At 34.2% G+C, this 14,997-nt stretch overlaps 1 protein-coding gene across 1 annotated transcript in view; it reads left to right on the forward strand.

The window, feature by feature from the left end:
* Nucleotides 1-12,336, forward strand: part of CAPZA2 (capping actin protein of muscle Z-line subunit alpha 2) — a 59,434-nt gene extending 47,098 nt beyond the window's left edge. The window contains exons 7-10 of the mRNA XM_078440224.2: nt 3,690-3,768; nt 5,832-5,903; nt 10,413-10,475; nt 11,320-12,336. Of these exons, the coding sequence (XP_078296350.1) occupies nt 3,690-3,768; nt 5,832-5,903; nt 10,413-10,475; nt 11,320-11,460 (355 nt within the window). The 3' untranslated portion in view covers nt 11,461-12,336. The remainder of the gene's footprint in view (nt 1-3,689; nt 3,769-5,831; nt 5,904-10,412; nt 10,476-11,319) is intronic.
* The last annotated feature ends 2,661 nt before the right edge of the window (nt 12,337-14,997 follow it).

Here is a 14,997-nt window from a genome sequence, read left to right on the forward strand (position 1 = left end):
GTGTTTTTAGAGACTTGCAAGCAGCATCCTCAGAGAACATTTGTGGCTGTGAGCAGACCAGTTGGCAAGCCCATATGCTCATTCTGAGAAGGGATTGTTCCTGAGTGAGACTTATATGGGAGAGGAAGACAGAGGTGATCATAAAGGAAAGAACAGTGATTTTTCTGGTGAACTTTGGGGGCTCTGAAGTAGATGTTTTCATGTAGATTGCTTAGTGTGCTTGGTTGGCCAATGTAAGGAAGTGATGACATGTTTTATACAATGAGGCAGATTATAATCATAATTTCATTTTAACTAGATTATAATTTTGTGATCAAATTATTGTTGATAATTCTTATATATATATATATATATATCTTATATATATATAATATATATATTATATATATATTCTTATATTGTTGATTAATTCTTATAAAAGCCCAGTTCCCTAAAGCAATGACTTTCCCTATTAATCTTGGACCTTTGACATGTTGTTGGGCTTTTTTATTTTTTGGACAAGACTGTTTCTGAGATACCTCTTTTAATAAAATTCTGAGGCTCAGCAAGACTTCATAAACTCAGAATTGAGTGAAGTGTTTACCTTTAATCTCCTGTTTTGTTAATACATGCTAAGATCATCAAAGTAAGTATAGTCATAATATTTGACTTGTTACCTAAGTTGGTTGTGCTCTTGAGGGTAGAGTAAGAGGTATCAGTAACCCCTATGCACTGATTTGGTCCATGGCCCAAGATTGCTCCACTGTTTAACCATCTTAGAAATAAATGCAAGGCTACAAGGTTAACCAAGAACATTTGGAGGAATGCAGATCCATTATCACTGAAGGAAAATCAATTCCATCTGTAAACATATGCCTTCATGACAAGCTGCAGTTCCCTAAAGATTCTGGTGTACAAAGTTACTTTTATGAACTTAATATAAATGTAGTGTCTCCATTTTAGGCATAAAAACTTGTAGCAGTAACCTACCAATATCCTAAAGAAATAAATCTTCACAAAATCATTATTAATTTATTGTATTTGTGCTAAGATATATATCCAAAAATCAATCTTACTGAGGTTGAACTATTAAAGGAAAATTCTTATTACTAAGTTTTACTTTAAAATGTATTGGAGATGTTATAGTGAATTTACTAATCAGTTTTCAAAAATAGAACTTGAGCGTTAGCATCTGTAAAATGAAGATGATGTTTGTTCTTGACTTTTCTATTCTCACGAATTTGCTTCACAAAAATGTGAATTTTTCTCCCATACTACCACTATGAACATTGTATCATTGAAGTTAAAACTTACTTCCACTTTTTAGAAAAGATAAATTTTAAATGACATTCCAAAGTGTTAAACATGACATACCACAATAATCTCAGTACAATCTTAAATAGTTTGTTACAAAGAAATATACTTCAGTTTGCCTAAAATACAGATGGAATAAAACTTGAAAGGTATTAATCATGGGCGTTTCTTAGATTTCACTAGTACATTCTCTTCTTGGTCTCTACTGTTTCCCTAATGGTTAGCAGTTTTTTGGAGGCCTAATAAATGTTTGTTGAATAAAAACACATTTATTAATTACAGTGTTAATAAAAGAGAAGGGAAGAATATAAAGTCTAGGACATCTCAAGTATGTACTCCATTGATAAAAGGGTACCATCTACTGAGCATCATTTACCATTACTATATGGTAGTAATGCCTGTGGAAGGATCTTTTGAAATAGTTCTTAAATTGTTACCATTACCTGATTCGGAATTACTTTTTTCTTTTTGCAGTCAGTGTTGATATATGCATGTGGGCATAATAAATCTGAAATGTATGTGCTTAGAACTCACTACTACTCAGTACTAATACCCAAATAAAAGGAATACTGTGGGGCGCCTGGGTGGCGCAGTCGGTTAAGCGTCCGACTTCGGCCAGGTCACGATCTCGCGGTCCGTGAGTTCGAGCCCCGCGTTAGGCTCTGGGCTGATGGCTCGGAGCCTGGAGCCTGTTTCCGATTCTGTGTCTCCCTCTCTCTCTGCCCCTCCCCCGTTCATGCTCTGTCTCTCTCTGTCCTAAAAATAAAAATAAAAAAACGTTGAAAAAAAAAAATTAAAAAAAAAAAAGGAATACTGTAACTTCTTTTGGAATCATGAAATAAAAAATAAATAGACCTAGGTTCTTTTTCCAAATGAGCTACTTATAGATAATTTTGGATATCATTCAACATCAAGACGTGGTATAAAATTCTCTTTTGTAGATCAGAAACATTGTTCTAATAATAGCACTTTTCAGATGTTAAGTGTTAACTGTAGCTATGAGAGTACTCTCATTCTATGGATTTTCATGATTGGGTAGATTGCAAGAATACTGTAAGGATGCCAGAAGTAATTTTATAGCAAAGCCAGTATAGTAAATCCATTAGCTCTATGGCTATTTTAGAAATACATGGTACTGTTCAGAAAAACCTAACAGGTATCAGTTTGCATTTCATAATATGTCTTTAGTATTCAAAAAGCAAATAGAGGTAGAAGGAAGGGTTGCTGCGAAAAGGCAGAAAAAAACAGGATAAAATTCATTATCTGGGAGACAAAAATGAGTTAACAGTATACTCGTTGCTTGTTTGTGATGTCACAGTTTCCTACCATTAAAGTTGTTAATTTGTATGCCAAAAGTTGTGTTTTTTTAAATATTTATTTATTTTTGGGAGAGCGCAAGTGGGGGAGGAGCAGAGAGAGGGAGACACAGCATCCAAAGCCAAGGCTCCATGCTGACACACTGACAGCAGAGAGCCAGACATGGGGCTCAAATTCATGAACTGTGAGGTCATGACTTGAGCCAAAGTCAGATGCTCAACTGACTGAGCCACTAGATGCCCCCGAAAAGTCCCTTTGAGAAGTGAGAAGAGGTTATACCTTTTATGTGGAAATTTAATCCTAAAACGGGAAAAGAAAAAAAAAATTGACTCGTACAATTCCTTATATAATCTAAATATCAGAACCTTGAAATGTTGTATTTCTGTCCATTCTTTTTTAAAATTATTTGGTTCACTGAATGTCAGACTGCATTGACTGTATTTGTGAAGGCCCCTGATGATCTGAACATTTATTCAGTTTATTCTTTTTTTTTTTCTAATTGAAGTATACTTGACACACAAGGTCACATTAGTTTAAGGTATACAATGTAATGATTCAACGAGTTTATAGTTATGCTGTGCTCACCAAAAGTAAAACTGCCATCTGTCACCATACCTTATTACAATACTTTTGACTATATTCCCTCTTCCTATCTTTTTATCCTCTTTACTTATTAATTTCATAACTGGAAGCCTGTATCTCCTATTCCCTTTCACCTATTTACTCAGTTTATTCTTAATTAAAGCGCAAGTGTGTCGGTTGTGAAGAAGTAGCTTAAGATTTTCTCCAAAAGTAGTTTATATTATTTAGTTTTGAACTGTGTTTTAAGCCTTAGCTTTAGAATTCTTTAGTTCCATCCATTATATAGGCCCTTTTTTATCAATAGGTTTAAGATTAAATATAGCTCATAACTGAACTTAACCCTTTGATTCTTTTAAATATTTCAGTGATTAAAAAATGAATATCCAGTGTCCTTCCCACTTACTCTCATGCTGTAGCACTACATTTAAATCTGGAACTTAAAATTTATTCAAATTATTTTCCCTACCTTATTTACAGCTGCTGTTTTTATTTTTAAGGAATGGTCGTTGGAGGTCAGAGTGGAAGTTTACAATCACTCCTTCAACCACTCAAGTGGTTGGCATCTTGAAAATTCAGGTATGAAATAAAAAGTATTTGTTTACTGATCTTGAGATGATTCTGAACAGAGAAACAACTAATTCATAAGTTTACATTTTCTTAGTACACAATCACCATTTCTTTTCCAGATCCTTGTTTTGAGGTAATGGGAAAAACAAGTAGTGCTGATTTCATCTTTCAAATAACCTTGCACTCATCAAAAATCTGCAAGGATAGCTTACAGATTCTCAAAACACAGCTAAAATTAGATGCTACCATTTGGTCTTCTCATCATACAGTTTGTTCATCCAAGCATCCTCTGAATTTGAGTTGTGCTGTTCTGTCTTCTGAATTAGGTGGAATTGTGAAGTTTAATATTAGTATATGGATGTGTATTGGACTATAAATACCTATTTATTATATGTATATATTAATATATGTACATATGACATATATCCTTTAAGTATCTTCTGTACTCCTATTTGGTTTCTTATAAGAAATCCACCATAATTGAATTTTTTGACTCTTAATGTAAACTCAAATGTTTATATAGAAAAACCTTTAATAACTAAGGCCAAGTATTTGAATATAAATATTACTAAACAAGTTAAAGGAAATGACTTTTTCTGTCTTGGTTCACTTACTTATTCAGTACATTTGTTAACTACCATGAAAGGTGTTGTGCTAAAAGACATAAAGGAATAAAGATGAATCAGATACTGCTCTTCTATCATTTGACTCCACTATACATTTCTTACCTTTATCCTATTGCTTTTATGTCTCAGCATAACTGTCCATTAAGGGCAAGACAATAGAGGCTAAGAGCATGGATTTTGAAAGCAGACTGCCTGGGTTTGAATCCCAGCACTGTTCGCTTAGTTGTGTGACAACAGGAAGTCATTTAATTTAGCCATTTTTGCTTGTTTCCTCATGAGTCAAAAAACGAAAACAGCAATAGAAAGCTCAGATGATTGTCTGAAGATTAGTTGATACGGGCAAAATGGTTAGAACAGAGCCAGACATGAAATTCTTGATAAATGATGACCAATGAGGCCGATAGTTAGGCCTCAGTAGCTTTCACCTGGATAATTTCTAAAATGAAGCCTCTAAGCCTCTGTTGAGCCAAAGCTTGTTGAGAGCTGGAATTGTCTAGCTCACAGTTCTATCTTCATCAGTTAGCATGTTGCCTAGCATATAATTGTTATTTTGTTGAGTTACTGGACCCTTTTCCATCCCCTCATCTATTTTTCACATTGCCACCATCGCAAAGATAATTTTTAAAAATGTAAATCTAGATATATTACTTTCTTACTTAAGACCACTCTAACCTGCTAGATAGTCCAGACATATTTGCATGGCATACAAGACCCAAAGTTGACTTGTCTTTATCTATTTATTTCTCTAGCCACTCTTCTCCCTCTCCAGTCTCACACACACGCCAGCTATAAGTATCTCCAAGCCTTTCTAAAGAATGCTGTTCTCTGAGTTCAGTTGCCTTACCTTCCCTGGTTTAATTGTTGTCATACTCATATTGCTAAATGCAAGTATTGTTGCCTCTTTTCTGAAATCCTTCTTTAAATCTCATAGTCTCAAGACTTTGTACATAACTCTTACTGTGTTGTGTTGGAATATAAGGCCAGGGACTCTTTTTTTTAAAAGCTGTGCGTCCCTAGAACTTTCTGTATTAGCAGGCATATATAGTAATCACTCAGTTAATGTTTATTGAATAAATTCGTGTCTGAATTCGAGGAATTAAATGGTTGGTGGAAACACACAAAAGAGGAGCAACATTTGGGAGGGAATATTGTGAGCTCAGTTTTGGATATCTTGAGTTTAGATACCAGTAGAATATCTATGAGGTAAAAACGTCCAGTAGTCAGGTTGGTGGAGGGCTTGCCTGAGTAAATGCATGAACTGCAAATTTGTTTCCTCACTAGACTGAGAGCAGAAAGTTTCACTGGGGTTTGAAAGGTCAGGAGCTCAGCAGAAAAGTCTAGGTTTAAAGTGGAAATTGATAGTCATTTGCACTGATGTGATTGTTGAAGCTATGAAGATCTTGATGATTCCTGTAATGTGGTCTCTATAATTTCTTTTTCTAATAGGTTCATTATTATGAAGATGGTAATGTTCAGTTAGTGAGTCATAAAGATATACAAGATTCCCTAACAGTGTCTGTAAGTAATTAATTCCAAAATAAAATTTCAACAACCTAATGCTTCTATAAAACCAGAACAGTTTTGGAATTAATGTTTTAAGTAATATTTCTGCTTCTGATTGAAGTGTTTTTAGGTAGATTAAAGATGGTAAGTAACTAGAAATCTGTACCTGACTTTTTTGGCAGCTTTACTGAGATATAATTCACATACCATTCAATTTACTCATTTAAAATACAAAATTCCATGTTTTTTAGTATATAAGCAAGATTGTACAATAATCACCAGAATCTAATTTAGAACTTTTTTGTCTTCCAAAAACCCAGTACCCTTTAGCAGTCACTCCGCATCCCCCCACCAGCCCTTTCCCCAAACCCCTCTTAGCCCATAGGCAACTGTGAATTTATTTTTTAACTCTATGGACTTGCTTATTCTGGACATTTCACGTAAATGGGATCCTACAATATGTGGTCTTTTGTGACTTTTTTCATTTAACCTAGTGTTTTTAATGTGTGTCCATGTTGGAACATATATCAGTACTAAATACTTTTTTTATTCCCAAATAATATTCCATATACCACATTGCATTTATCAGTTGGATGGACATTTGTGTTGTTTTTTACTTTTTGCTGCTGTGAACCTTGTGTACTCTTTTTTGTTTTAATTTGTTTTAATTTTTCTTTGGCGGTAGTGGAATTGCTGGGTCGTACGGTCGTTCTATGTTTAACATTTGAAGAACTTTTGCCAGACTTTTTCCAAAGTGGCTTCACCATTTTACATTTCTGTCAGTTGCCTATGAGGGCTCCAATTTCTCCACATCTTCACCAAAAGTTATGGCTGTCATTTTGATTATAACAATCCTAGTTGATATGAATGAATCTTGAATTCAGATGATGAATGAATGATGAATCTTACTGTGATTTTTATTTACATTTTCCTGATGGAAAATGATACTGAGCATCTTTTCATGTATTATTGGTTATTTATATGTCTTCTTTGGGAAAATGTCTGTTTAGATCCTTTGTCTATCTCTTAATTGGTTATTTGTGTTTTTATTGTTGAGTTGTGATTGTTGCTAATATATTCTGGGTAGGAGTCCTGTATCAGATACAGGATTTGCCAATATTTTCTCCTGTTCCATGTGTCTTGATCGTATCATTTGCAGAACAAAAGATTTTAGTTTGGATGTAGTCTAATTTATTTTTTTGTTCTTGTTACTTGTATTTTTGGTATATTAATAGAAACCTTTGCCTAACCCAAGGTCATGAAGATTTACCCCAGTATTTTTTTCTGAGAAAATTGTAGTTTTACCTCTTAAATTTAGGTCTTTGATTGTATACTTAACTTTTAAACTATTTTTTTCTCCTCTATCTGGATTACGATTTAATGAAGTTTTTCTGAAGTTCAGCTTTCAAATTCAAGAAACTTTGAACTTGCTTTTATTTCCCCACAGAGTTTTCTCTTTCCATTACATATGCAGCTATTTATTTGTGGAATTTTTTTGTCCCACTGATATTAATAATATAACATTAATAGTCAAATTTTACATTTTCCCATAAATACTTTAGGTACACCTAAAAGTACCAATATATTATAAACATCAACTACTAATATACAAAATTAGCTAACCTAAAATATAAAGAGTTAATTTTTAATATAAGAAAGTGTTTGATTTAACATTAAGAAATGTGTCAATGTGTAAGGCCAGATGCTACCTGAGAAGGGATGAGAGCTGGTATTTAAAAAAATGTTTCATTAACACTTAGATGATTTCTGCCTTTTGCTAAATGGTACTCTACTTGTAAAATTTGCCAGTAAAAGAAACTAATGTCTGGTTTTCCATGAGACTGTATTTGGTATTGTTCTATATCATATGCATACATGTAACATTATTTGCATAACAGGGTACTTGGTACTCTCTTCTTTAGGGAGTTTGACACTGAGCAAATATTTTTCCTACTAGACAGCTGTCTACAAAATTATAGACTGGAGTTGTGAGAGACAGCCATAGTAATTAAACTTGACTTACACGCCTTTTGTGCTGCTATTTAGAAATGCATTTTTCACTTTACCTTACACAGGATTTATTTTCTTTCTTTCTTTCATTCTTTCTTTCTTCCTCCCTTCCTTCCTTCCACTATTTTTGGACAAAAAATGCACATGTTATGGAAATGTAAATATATATATGCAAATATGTATGATACATAAAATAAGATATTAGAGAATTTTACATTACTACTGATATATGAAAAAGTCTAGATTTTTATTAACTTTTTTACTGTTAGGAAAAAGTAAAGAAAGCCATATATTCCAGAACATATTTAAACACTACAGTAAATTCACATTAAACTTTATTTTTAAAAGTTTATTTATTTTGAGAGGGAGTTGGGGAGGGGCAGGGAGAAAGGTGAGGGAGAGAATCCCAAGCAGGCCCTATGCTGCTAGCATGAAGCCCAATATGGGATCTGAACCCATGAACCACAAGATCATGACCTGAGCTGAAGTCAGACACCCAACCGACAGAGCCACCCATGTGCCCCTCACCTTTAGCTTTAGGCTTTTCCTAATATTTTTAAAATGTATTTTTATGGTGGTAAATATTGTTCAGTACCTATTTAATAATATTTAGATAGTCATTAATTAGAAATCTGTGACTACTTACCTATAAGATTGTCAGATTCATGTTAAGTGTTATAACTGAAGTTTTTATCAATGTATTTTTTTAATGTTTATTTTTATTTTTGAGAGAGAGAAAGAGCATGAGTGGGGCAGGGGCAGAGAGAGAGGGAGACACAGAATCCGAAGCAGGCTCCAGGCTCTGAGCTGTCAGCACAGAGCCCAACCTGGGGCTCAAACACACAAACCACTAGTTAATGACCAGGGCTGAAGTCAGATGCTTAACCAACTGAGCCACCAAGGCGCCATCAATATGTGTTAAGACTTCACTTTCCTTAAGCAGTGAAACCAGGCTCATTCTGTAGACTTTTAAAATATTTTTGCCTAGTTCCCCTTGGACTTAGGATAACTGATCTTATAGTTTTTTCCCTTTGTCATAATTTTCATCTGTGTTATTTATTAAATTATAGTAAACCATTAACCATACATACATTGACACACTTATTTAAAAATAATACTGGTGCACACAAAAATAAACTCAAAATGGATTAAAGACCTAAATGTGAAACCTAAAACCATAAAAATCCTAGAAGAGAACACAGGCAGTGATTTTTTTTTTTTTTTTTGATCTTGCTATTAGGATCATTTTTCAAAGTACGTATCCTAAGACATGGGAAATAAAAGCAAAAATTAACTACTGGGGCTACATCAAGTAAAAAGCTTTTGCACAGTGAAGGAAACCATCAACAAAACAGAAAGGGAACCTACCGAATGACAAGATACTTGCAAGTGATGTATCTGATAAGGGGTTAGTTAATATCCAAAATATATAAAGAACTTACACAACTCAACACCCAAAAAAACAGTTTGATTAAAAATGGGCAGAGGGGGAAAAAATGGGCAGAGGACCTGAATAGACATTTTCCAGAGGACATACAGATGGACAACAGACAGATAAAGAGATGCTCAACATTATTAATCATCAGGAAATGCAAATCAAAACCACAATGAGATATCACCTTACGCCTATCAGAATGGCTAAAATCAAAAAGATAAGAAACAATAAGTATTGGCAAGCATATAAAGGAAAAGGAACCTTCATGCACTGTTGGTGGGAATGCAAACTAGTGTAGCCACTGTGGAGAACAGTATGGAGGTTCCTCAAAAAATTAAAAATAGAAATACCATATGATTTAATAATTCCACTAATGGATATTTACCCAAAGAAAATGAAAACACTAATTGTGCAAGCACCCCTTATTTTTATTGCAACCTTACTTACAAAATATGGAAGCAACCTAAGTACCCATCAATAGATGAATGGATAAGGAAGATGTGGGAGATGTGTGTACGTGTACACACACAATTATGTATATACAGTTATACACACAGATAACGGAATATTACATATCCATTAAAAAGGATGAGATTGTGCTAGTTGCAACAACATGGATGGACCTGCAGGGTATTATACTAAGTGAAATAAGTCAAACTGAGAGAGTCAAATACCATAGGATTTCACTCATGTGGAATCTAAAAAAAAATATATATGAATAACCAAAAAGCAGATATAAATACAGAGAACAAACTGATGATTGCCAGAGGGAGTTGAGGTGAGGGATGGGCAAAATGGTGGAGAGGAGTGGGAAATACGGGCTTCTAGTTATGGAATAAAGTCATGGGAATAAAAGGCACAGAATAAGAAATATAATCGATAATGCTATAGTAGTGTTGTATGATGACAGATGGTAACTACACTTGTGAGCACAGCATAATGTATAAACTTGTTGAATCACTATGTTGTACAGCTGAAACTACTGTAACATTGTGTGTCAACTATAGTCAAAAAAATTGGAAAACTGAAATAGTGTAGTTTTAAATTACTATTTACTTTTGGTTTTGTTTTTTATTCAGAATGAGGTGCAGACAGCAAAAGAATTTATAAAGATTGTAGAAGCTGCAGAAAATGAGTACCAGGTATGATTTTCAAAACTATTACATGATTTATATTTGCTGATAAATTATGGCACTGAAATTTTAATTTCAGTCATAAGCCTGACTTTTTTTCATTGTTTCACTATAATAAAATACAGTGTTTTGGGCTTTTTGTTTCTTTTGTTTCAGTGGCAAACTTACAAAAATGTAGCCAAAACTGTTGTAGCCAACTGTAATTTCTGAGTATTTGTCACAATATGCTAAGATTTTAAATGTTTATTTCTGATTGAAATTTTCAATTTATGCAGTATTTCCCAAAGCAATTGGATTATGTATAATTTTCTTAGCTCTTATTTCATTTTATACTCTACTTTTTACATTATTTATCAGCTTCTAAACTACACTCTTGAACTTAGGCATTTAATTTGTGGATTGGCCACATTTCTGGTCCTTGCAAACAGTAATTTATAAAATTGTTCTGAGTGAAATAGTAAAATAGATTCACAATGAGGACACACAAATATCAAATCTAATTTGCAAGTTCATTTCATTAAATTTAATTATTCATAATGATCAGAGTCTTCTTTTAGGGGCACCAGGCTGGCTAAATCAGTAGAGCACAAGAGCAACTCTTGATCTCAAGAGTTGTGAGTTCAAGCCCCATGTTGGGTATAGAACTTACTTAAAAAAATAATAAGCTTGTTCTTAGCTGCTTTTAAATAGCATTTAAAACCACATTGGGGTTTTTATTTTACTTTTTTTTCCCTACTTTTTAAAAACAGTGAAAGAGGCTGCTTAAATAAAGATTTTTCCTAAGACATCTCTTGTATTTTATAAATTGTTCTGTTCCGATGGTTTTTTAAACTTTAACTACTATTTTTCATAGACCGCCATCAGTGAGAATTATCAGACAATGTCGGACACTACTTTCAAAGCCTTACGTCGACAGTTGCCAGTTACACGCACTAAGATCGATTGGAACAAGATCCTTAGCTACAAGATTGGCAAAGAGATGCAGAATGCATAAGATGAACACTGCATGACCGGATCATTTTAGTGTCTTTGCGTTTTAAAAAAAATCATTGCAAAAGTATTCAGAACTGTCAAGCTACCCAGTCAGGTGGGCTGTTGCCATTTAAAATCACTGTAATTAATTAGTTTGGTTAGAGCACAAAGCTTAGCTAATCAACCATTATTTTTCTCATTTCTTTTGTTCACAGAGGATTGAAAATCAGTTAAGTTTAAATGTCTTTTACTTTCTGTTATACCTATCTTTCTTACAATTAAGAGATGATTCCTCTAGTTTAATGTTAAAAGTTTTTGAAGTTTTCAAAAATATTTTACTTATCGTAACCCTAAAATTATTGTCTTTTGGTTTATGAAGTGGGTAACTTTTGATATTTGCCCAGTTCTTTTTAATGGGGTCAATAATGGACATTCTATAAGGTGGTTGATGGATTTAGCCAAATATGCTGCTAAAGAAATTGTCTACCTTTTCCCCCTCACCTCTTCCATTTATGTAAGATTGACGTTAGAGGGAAAGCATTTTCTATATCAATTGTGTTTGAACCTTTCAAGAAGGTTATTTAGCTAGCTTAGTGTTTAACTAAACTTTTTTTAAACGAGGCCAAGGTCTAATGCTGTTTTGAGATTCTGAAATTAAATGAAAATACTTATTTCAGAAATGCATTTAATGCTTCTTTTCTTGTGACAGTTACGCAAATTAGCTTGAATTCCATATGTCCCTGAGTTATTTTTATCATAAAGCCACAAATGTATTATAACAAGGCAAATTGTAATATATATAATCCTGAACTCATGACCATGTCTCAGTTTATTTCTTTCCTTGGATTGAAAAGTACTGAAATTCAGTGTGACATTAAAATGAAAATTTTCCTATTTATTTGAGTAGAATATCACTTATCAGTGAGTCACATACTATTTTAAAATACTTTCTTTGGATATTGTGATTCTTAACTGGTTGTAAATTAGAAAAGCTGGGAGTACATATGGTGTGCATTACAGTCTAAATTTTTCCGTCTTCCTATGCATCATAAGCATGTTTGTAATATTTTAAAGTATACATGTACTGATGCTACAGGATTTCAAACCTGTGGTGAATGTTAGTATTTACTATAGAGAGTGGGGTGGATTTATGGTTTCATTCAATCGAGTATTGCTTATTATACTCCAGTGGAATCCCTTCCTCACATACTCCTGCAGATGTCTGGGCCTGGAAGTGTTTTTTTTTAAACACCACTTTTATTATGTACAATAAAATATTTCATTAGCTTGAATTGTATAGAATTTAAAAATTTCTCAGTGAAAGCATGTTATTTAATTCCTTTTTAAAAATCAGTGTTGGGCATTGAAAACATTGAGAATTTAATATGAAATTTGATGGTTTTGGTTAAATTGTTTTCTCTAATTTTAAAATATAAGTTTTGCCATATTGGGATTTCTGAAGAAAATGAATTAGCAATGTTATTTTATCTCTTCCCTTTTTAAAAAGACATTTTCAAAAGTCTTATGATAATTCTGAGCTAAGTACTAGATGAATCTTAATAGGCTAGCTCAGTCATATCAGTTAGACTGTCATGGTGTGTATCCCCTGAAGGTCAATTACTTTGGCTATTTTATGGTCTAGAGTGTTGTCTTGAAAATACATGCAGTTGTCTTGAAGGTGATGCCTTAAGGCTGAAGTATGAAGGCTAGGGCAAAATTAGGGGAACACTTAGGAGGCTGACCCAAGTTGAGAGCAAATGCTGACTTGGTCTGAGGTGGTAGCTATCGGCTACAGAGGTGGTAAGTTTTGGGTATATGTTAAAGGTGAAATCAAGAAGATTTGCCCAAAGTTTAATTGCAGAATGTGAGATAAAGAGAGATGTCAGAGACATTTTGGGGTTGAGAAATTGGAGATTTGAGGGGAAAGGCTGGTCAGGAGCTTGGTTTTAGATTTCAAGGGGAAATGCCATGTAGCAGTTAGATACTGGAGACAGGAGGTAGAGGGGTACTCCTGGCTGGAAGAATGGGGGAGTGAATGGGCCTGGGCAACAGGGTTTGGTAGCCAGGCAGAGTGAAGGCTGATTCAAGGTTAGTGATGATTTAAAGTGAGACCAGTGAGTATGGCTCTCTTAAGCGCATAAAGCTGCATGGGTGCAGGCATAGAGTAGATGAACTGAATTTAACCAAAGTTGTGGTTTTGCCAAGAGAGCCTGACTAACCACAGGAAGAGGGGGACAGGGTTGTAATGATCACCTGTGGAATTTAAGGTAGGTAAGCGGGGGAAATGAGGCCAAGAAAGGAAGGGAGGGATAGTGAGAATGGGGTACAATCAGTGGATTATATATGGTTAGAGTTGGGGTACTAGAAGGGAATGACCCAGAAATGCAGGAAGCAGTGGTTAGGGTGATGTGTTTAAAATTGAGATTTTGAGGAGTTAACACTTATTAGTCATAACAATATGATCAAGAGAGTTACTGGCTAAAGTAGGAGGGGACAGAAGTTCAAGCAGCTGTGAAGCCTGGGGTTGCTGTGGGTGTATAAGTAAGTATTCTGACATCAGTGCTGTTTTTCAGGACTGTTCCTAAATACACATTTATAATACATTTGTATGAGTTAGGTAAATATATGGTACAGATATTCATGAGGCTTTCTTCATTTGGGATTTTGGAAACTAAAATGGGAACCAGGAACATTTTTAAAAAGGTGTCCTGGAAGTTCTGGTTCATTAAGAGTGTTCTTGAAAAGTGAAATTCTTAGGAAAGTGAAAACAACTATAGATAAATGCCACAGCGTTTGGATGGCCCTTTCTGTTGTTAAAATCATTTTTTACTGAATTCACACCAAGAACTTTGGAATGGTGTAAGATCCTTTGAGAAGACCTTCCATGCTGATAATCAGTTTGTGCCTTTGCCAGATAGTGGGTGTAAAATATAAAGGCATGTTTTGGCAACAGTTAACACAGGTATTTTGTAGTTACGTGTGTGCTGTGAAACATCCTGAGAAGGATATGTATTTCTTTTCAGTTCTCTAGGATAGATTATTTAAAAGCAACAGCACAATGTACTTGGTATTCCTAAGTTGTAGTATTTTTGTCCTTGAAACTAAAAATTTTTTAAAGGCATGACTTTGTACAGACATCTTCAAATTTGATATTCTGAGTGTTACACAAAAGCTTTATTGTAGGATTGGCCAGTAGTGCTAGCTGGCTATTGAAGAATATTCAAAATATTCAATTAAAATTAAAAGAACCAGTAAAACTTTTAAGGCCTAATTGGTATTAGAAACTAATGTCAGATCATTTAAGATTAACCACACTGTGTTCAGAGAACCAGCCATTCTAGGCATTGTAGACTCAAAATATAAAATTGTTTCCTGAAGGAATCTATAAAGTAGTGATGAGTCTATGGCAGTGTCCTTTAAACTTTTTCACATCACAACATATATAGAAAGTGATGGGGGCGCCTGGGTGGCTCAGTCGGGTGAGTGTCCGGGTCTTGATCTTGGCTTGGGTCATGATCTCACAGTTTGTGGGTTTGAGCCCCACATCTGGCTGTGCACT

Source organism: Panthera onca, chromosome A2 (genome assembly GCF_046562875.1).
Source record: "Panthera onca isolate mPanOnc1 chromosome A2, mPanOnc1 haplotype 2, whole genome shotgun sequence".
NCBI lineage: Eukaryota > Metazoa > Chordata > Mammalia > Carnivora > Felidae > Panthera > Panthera onca.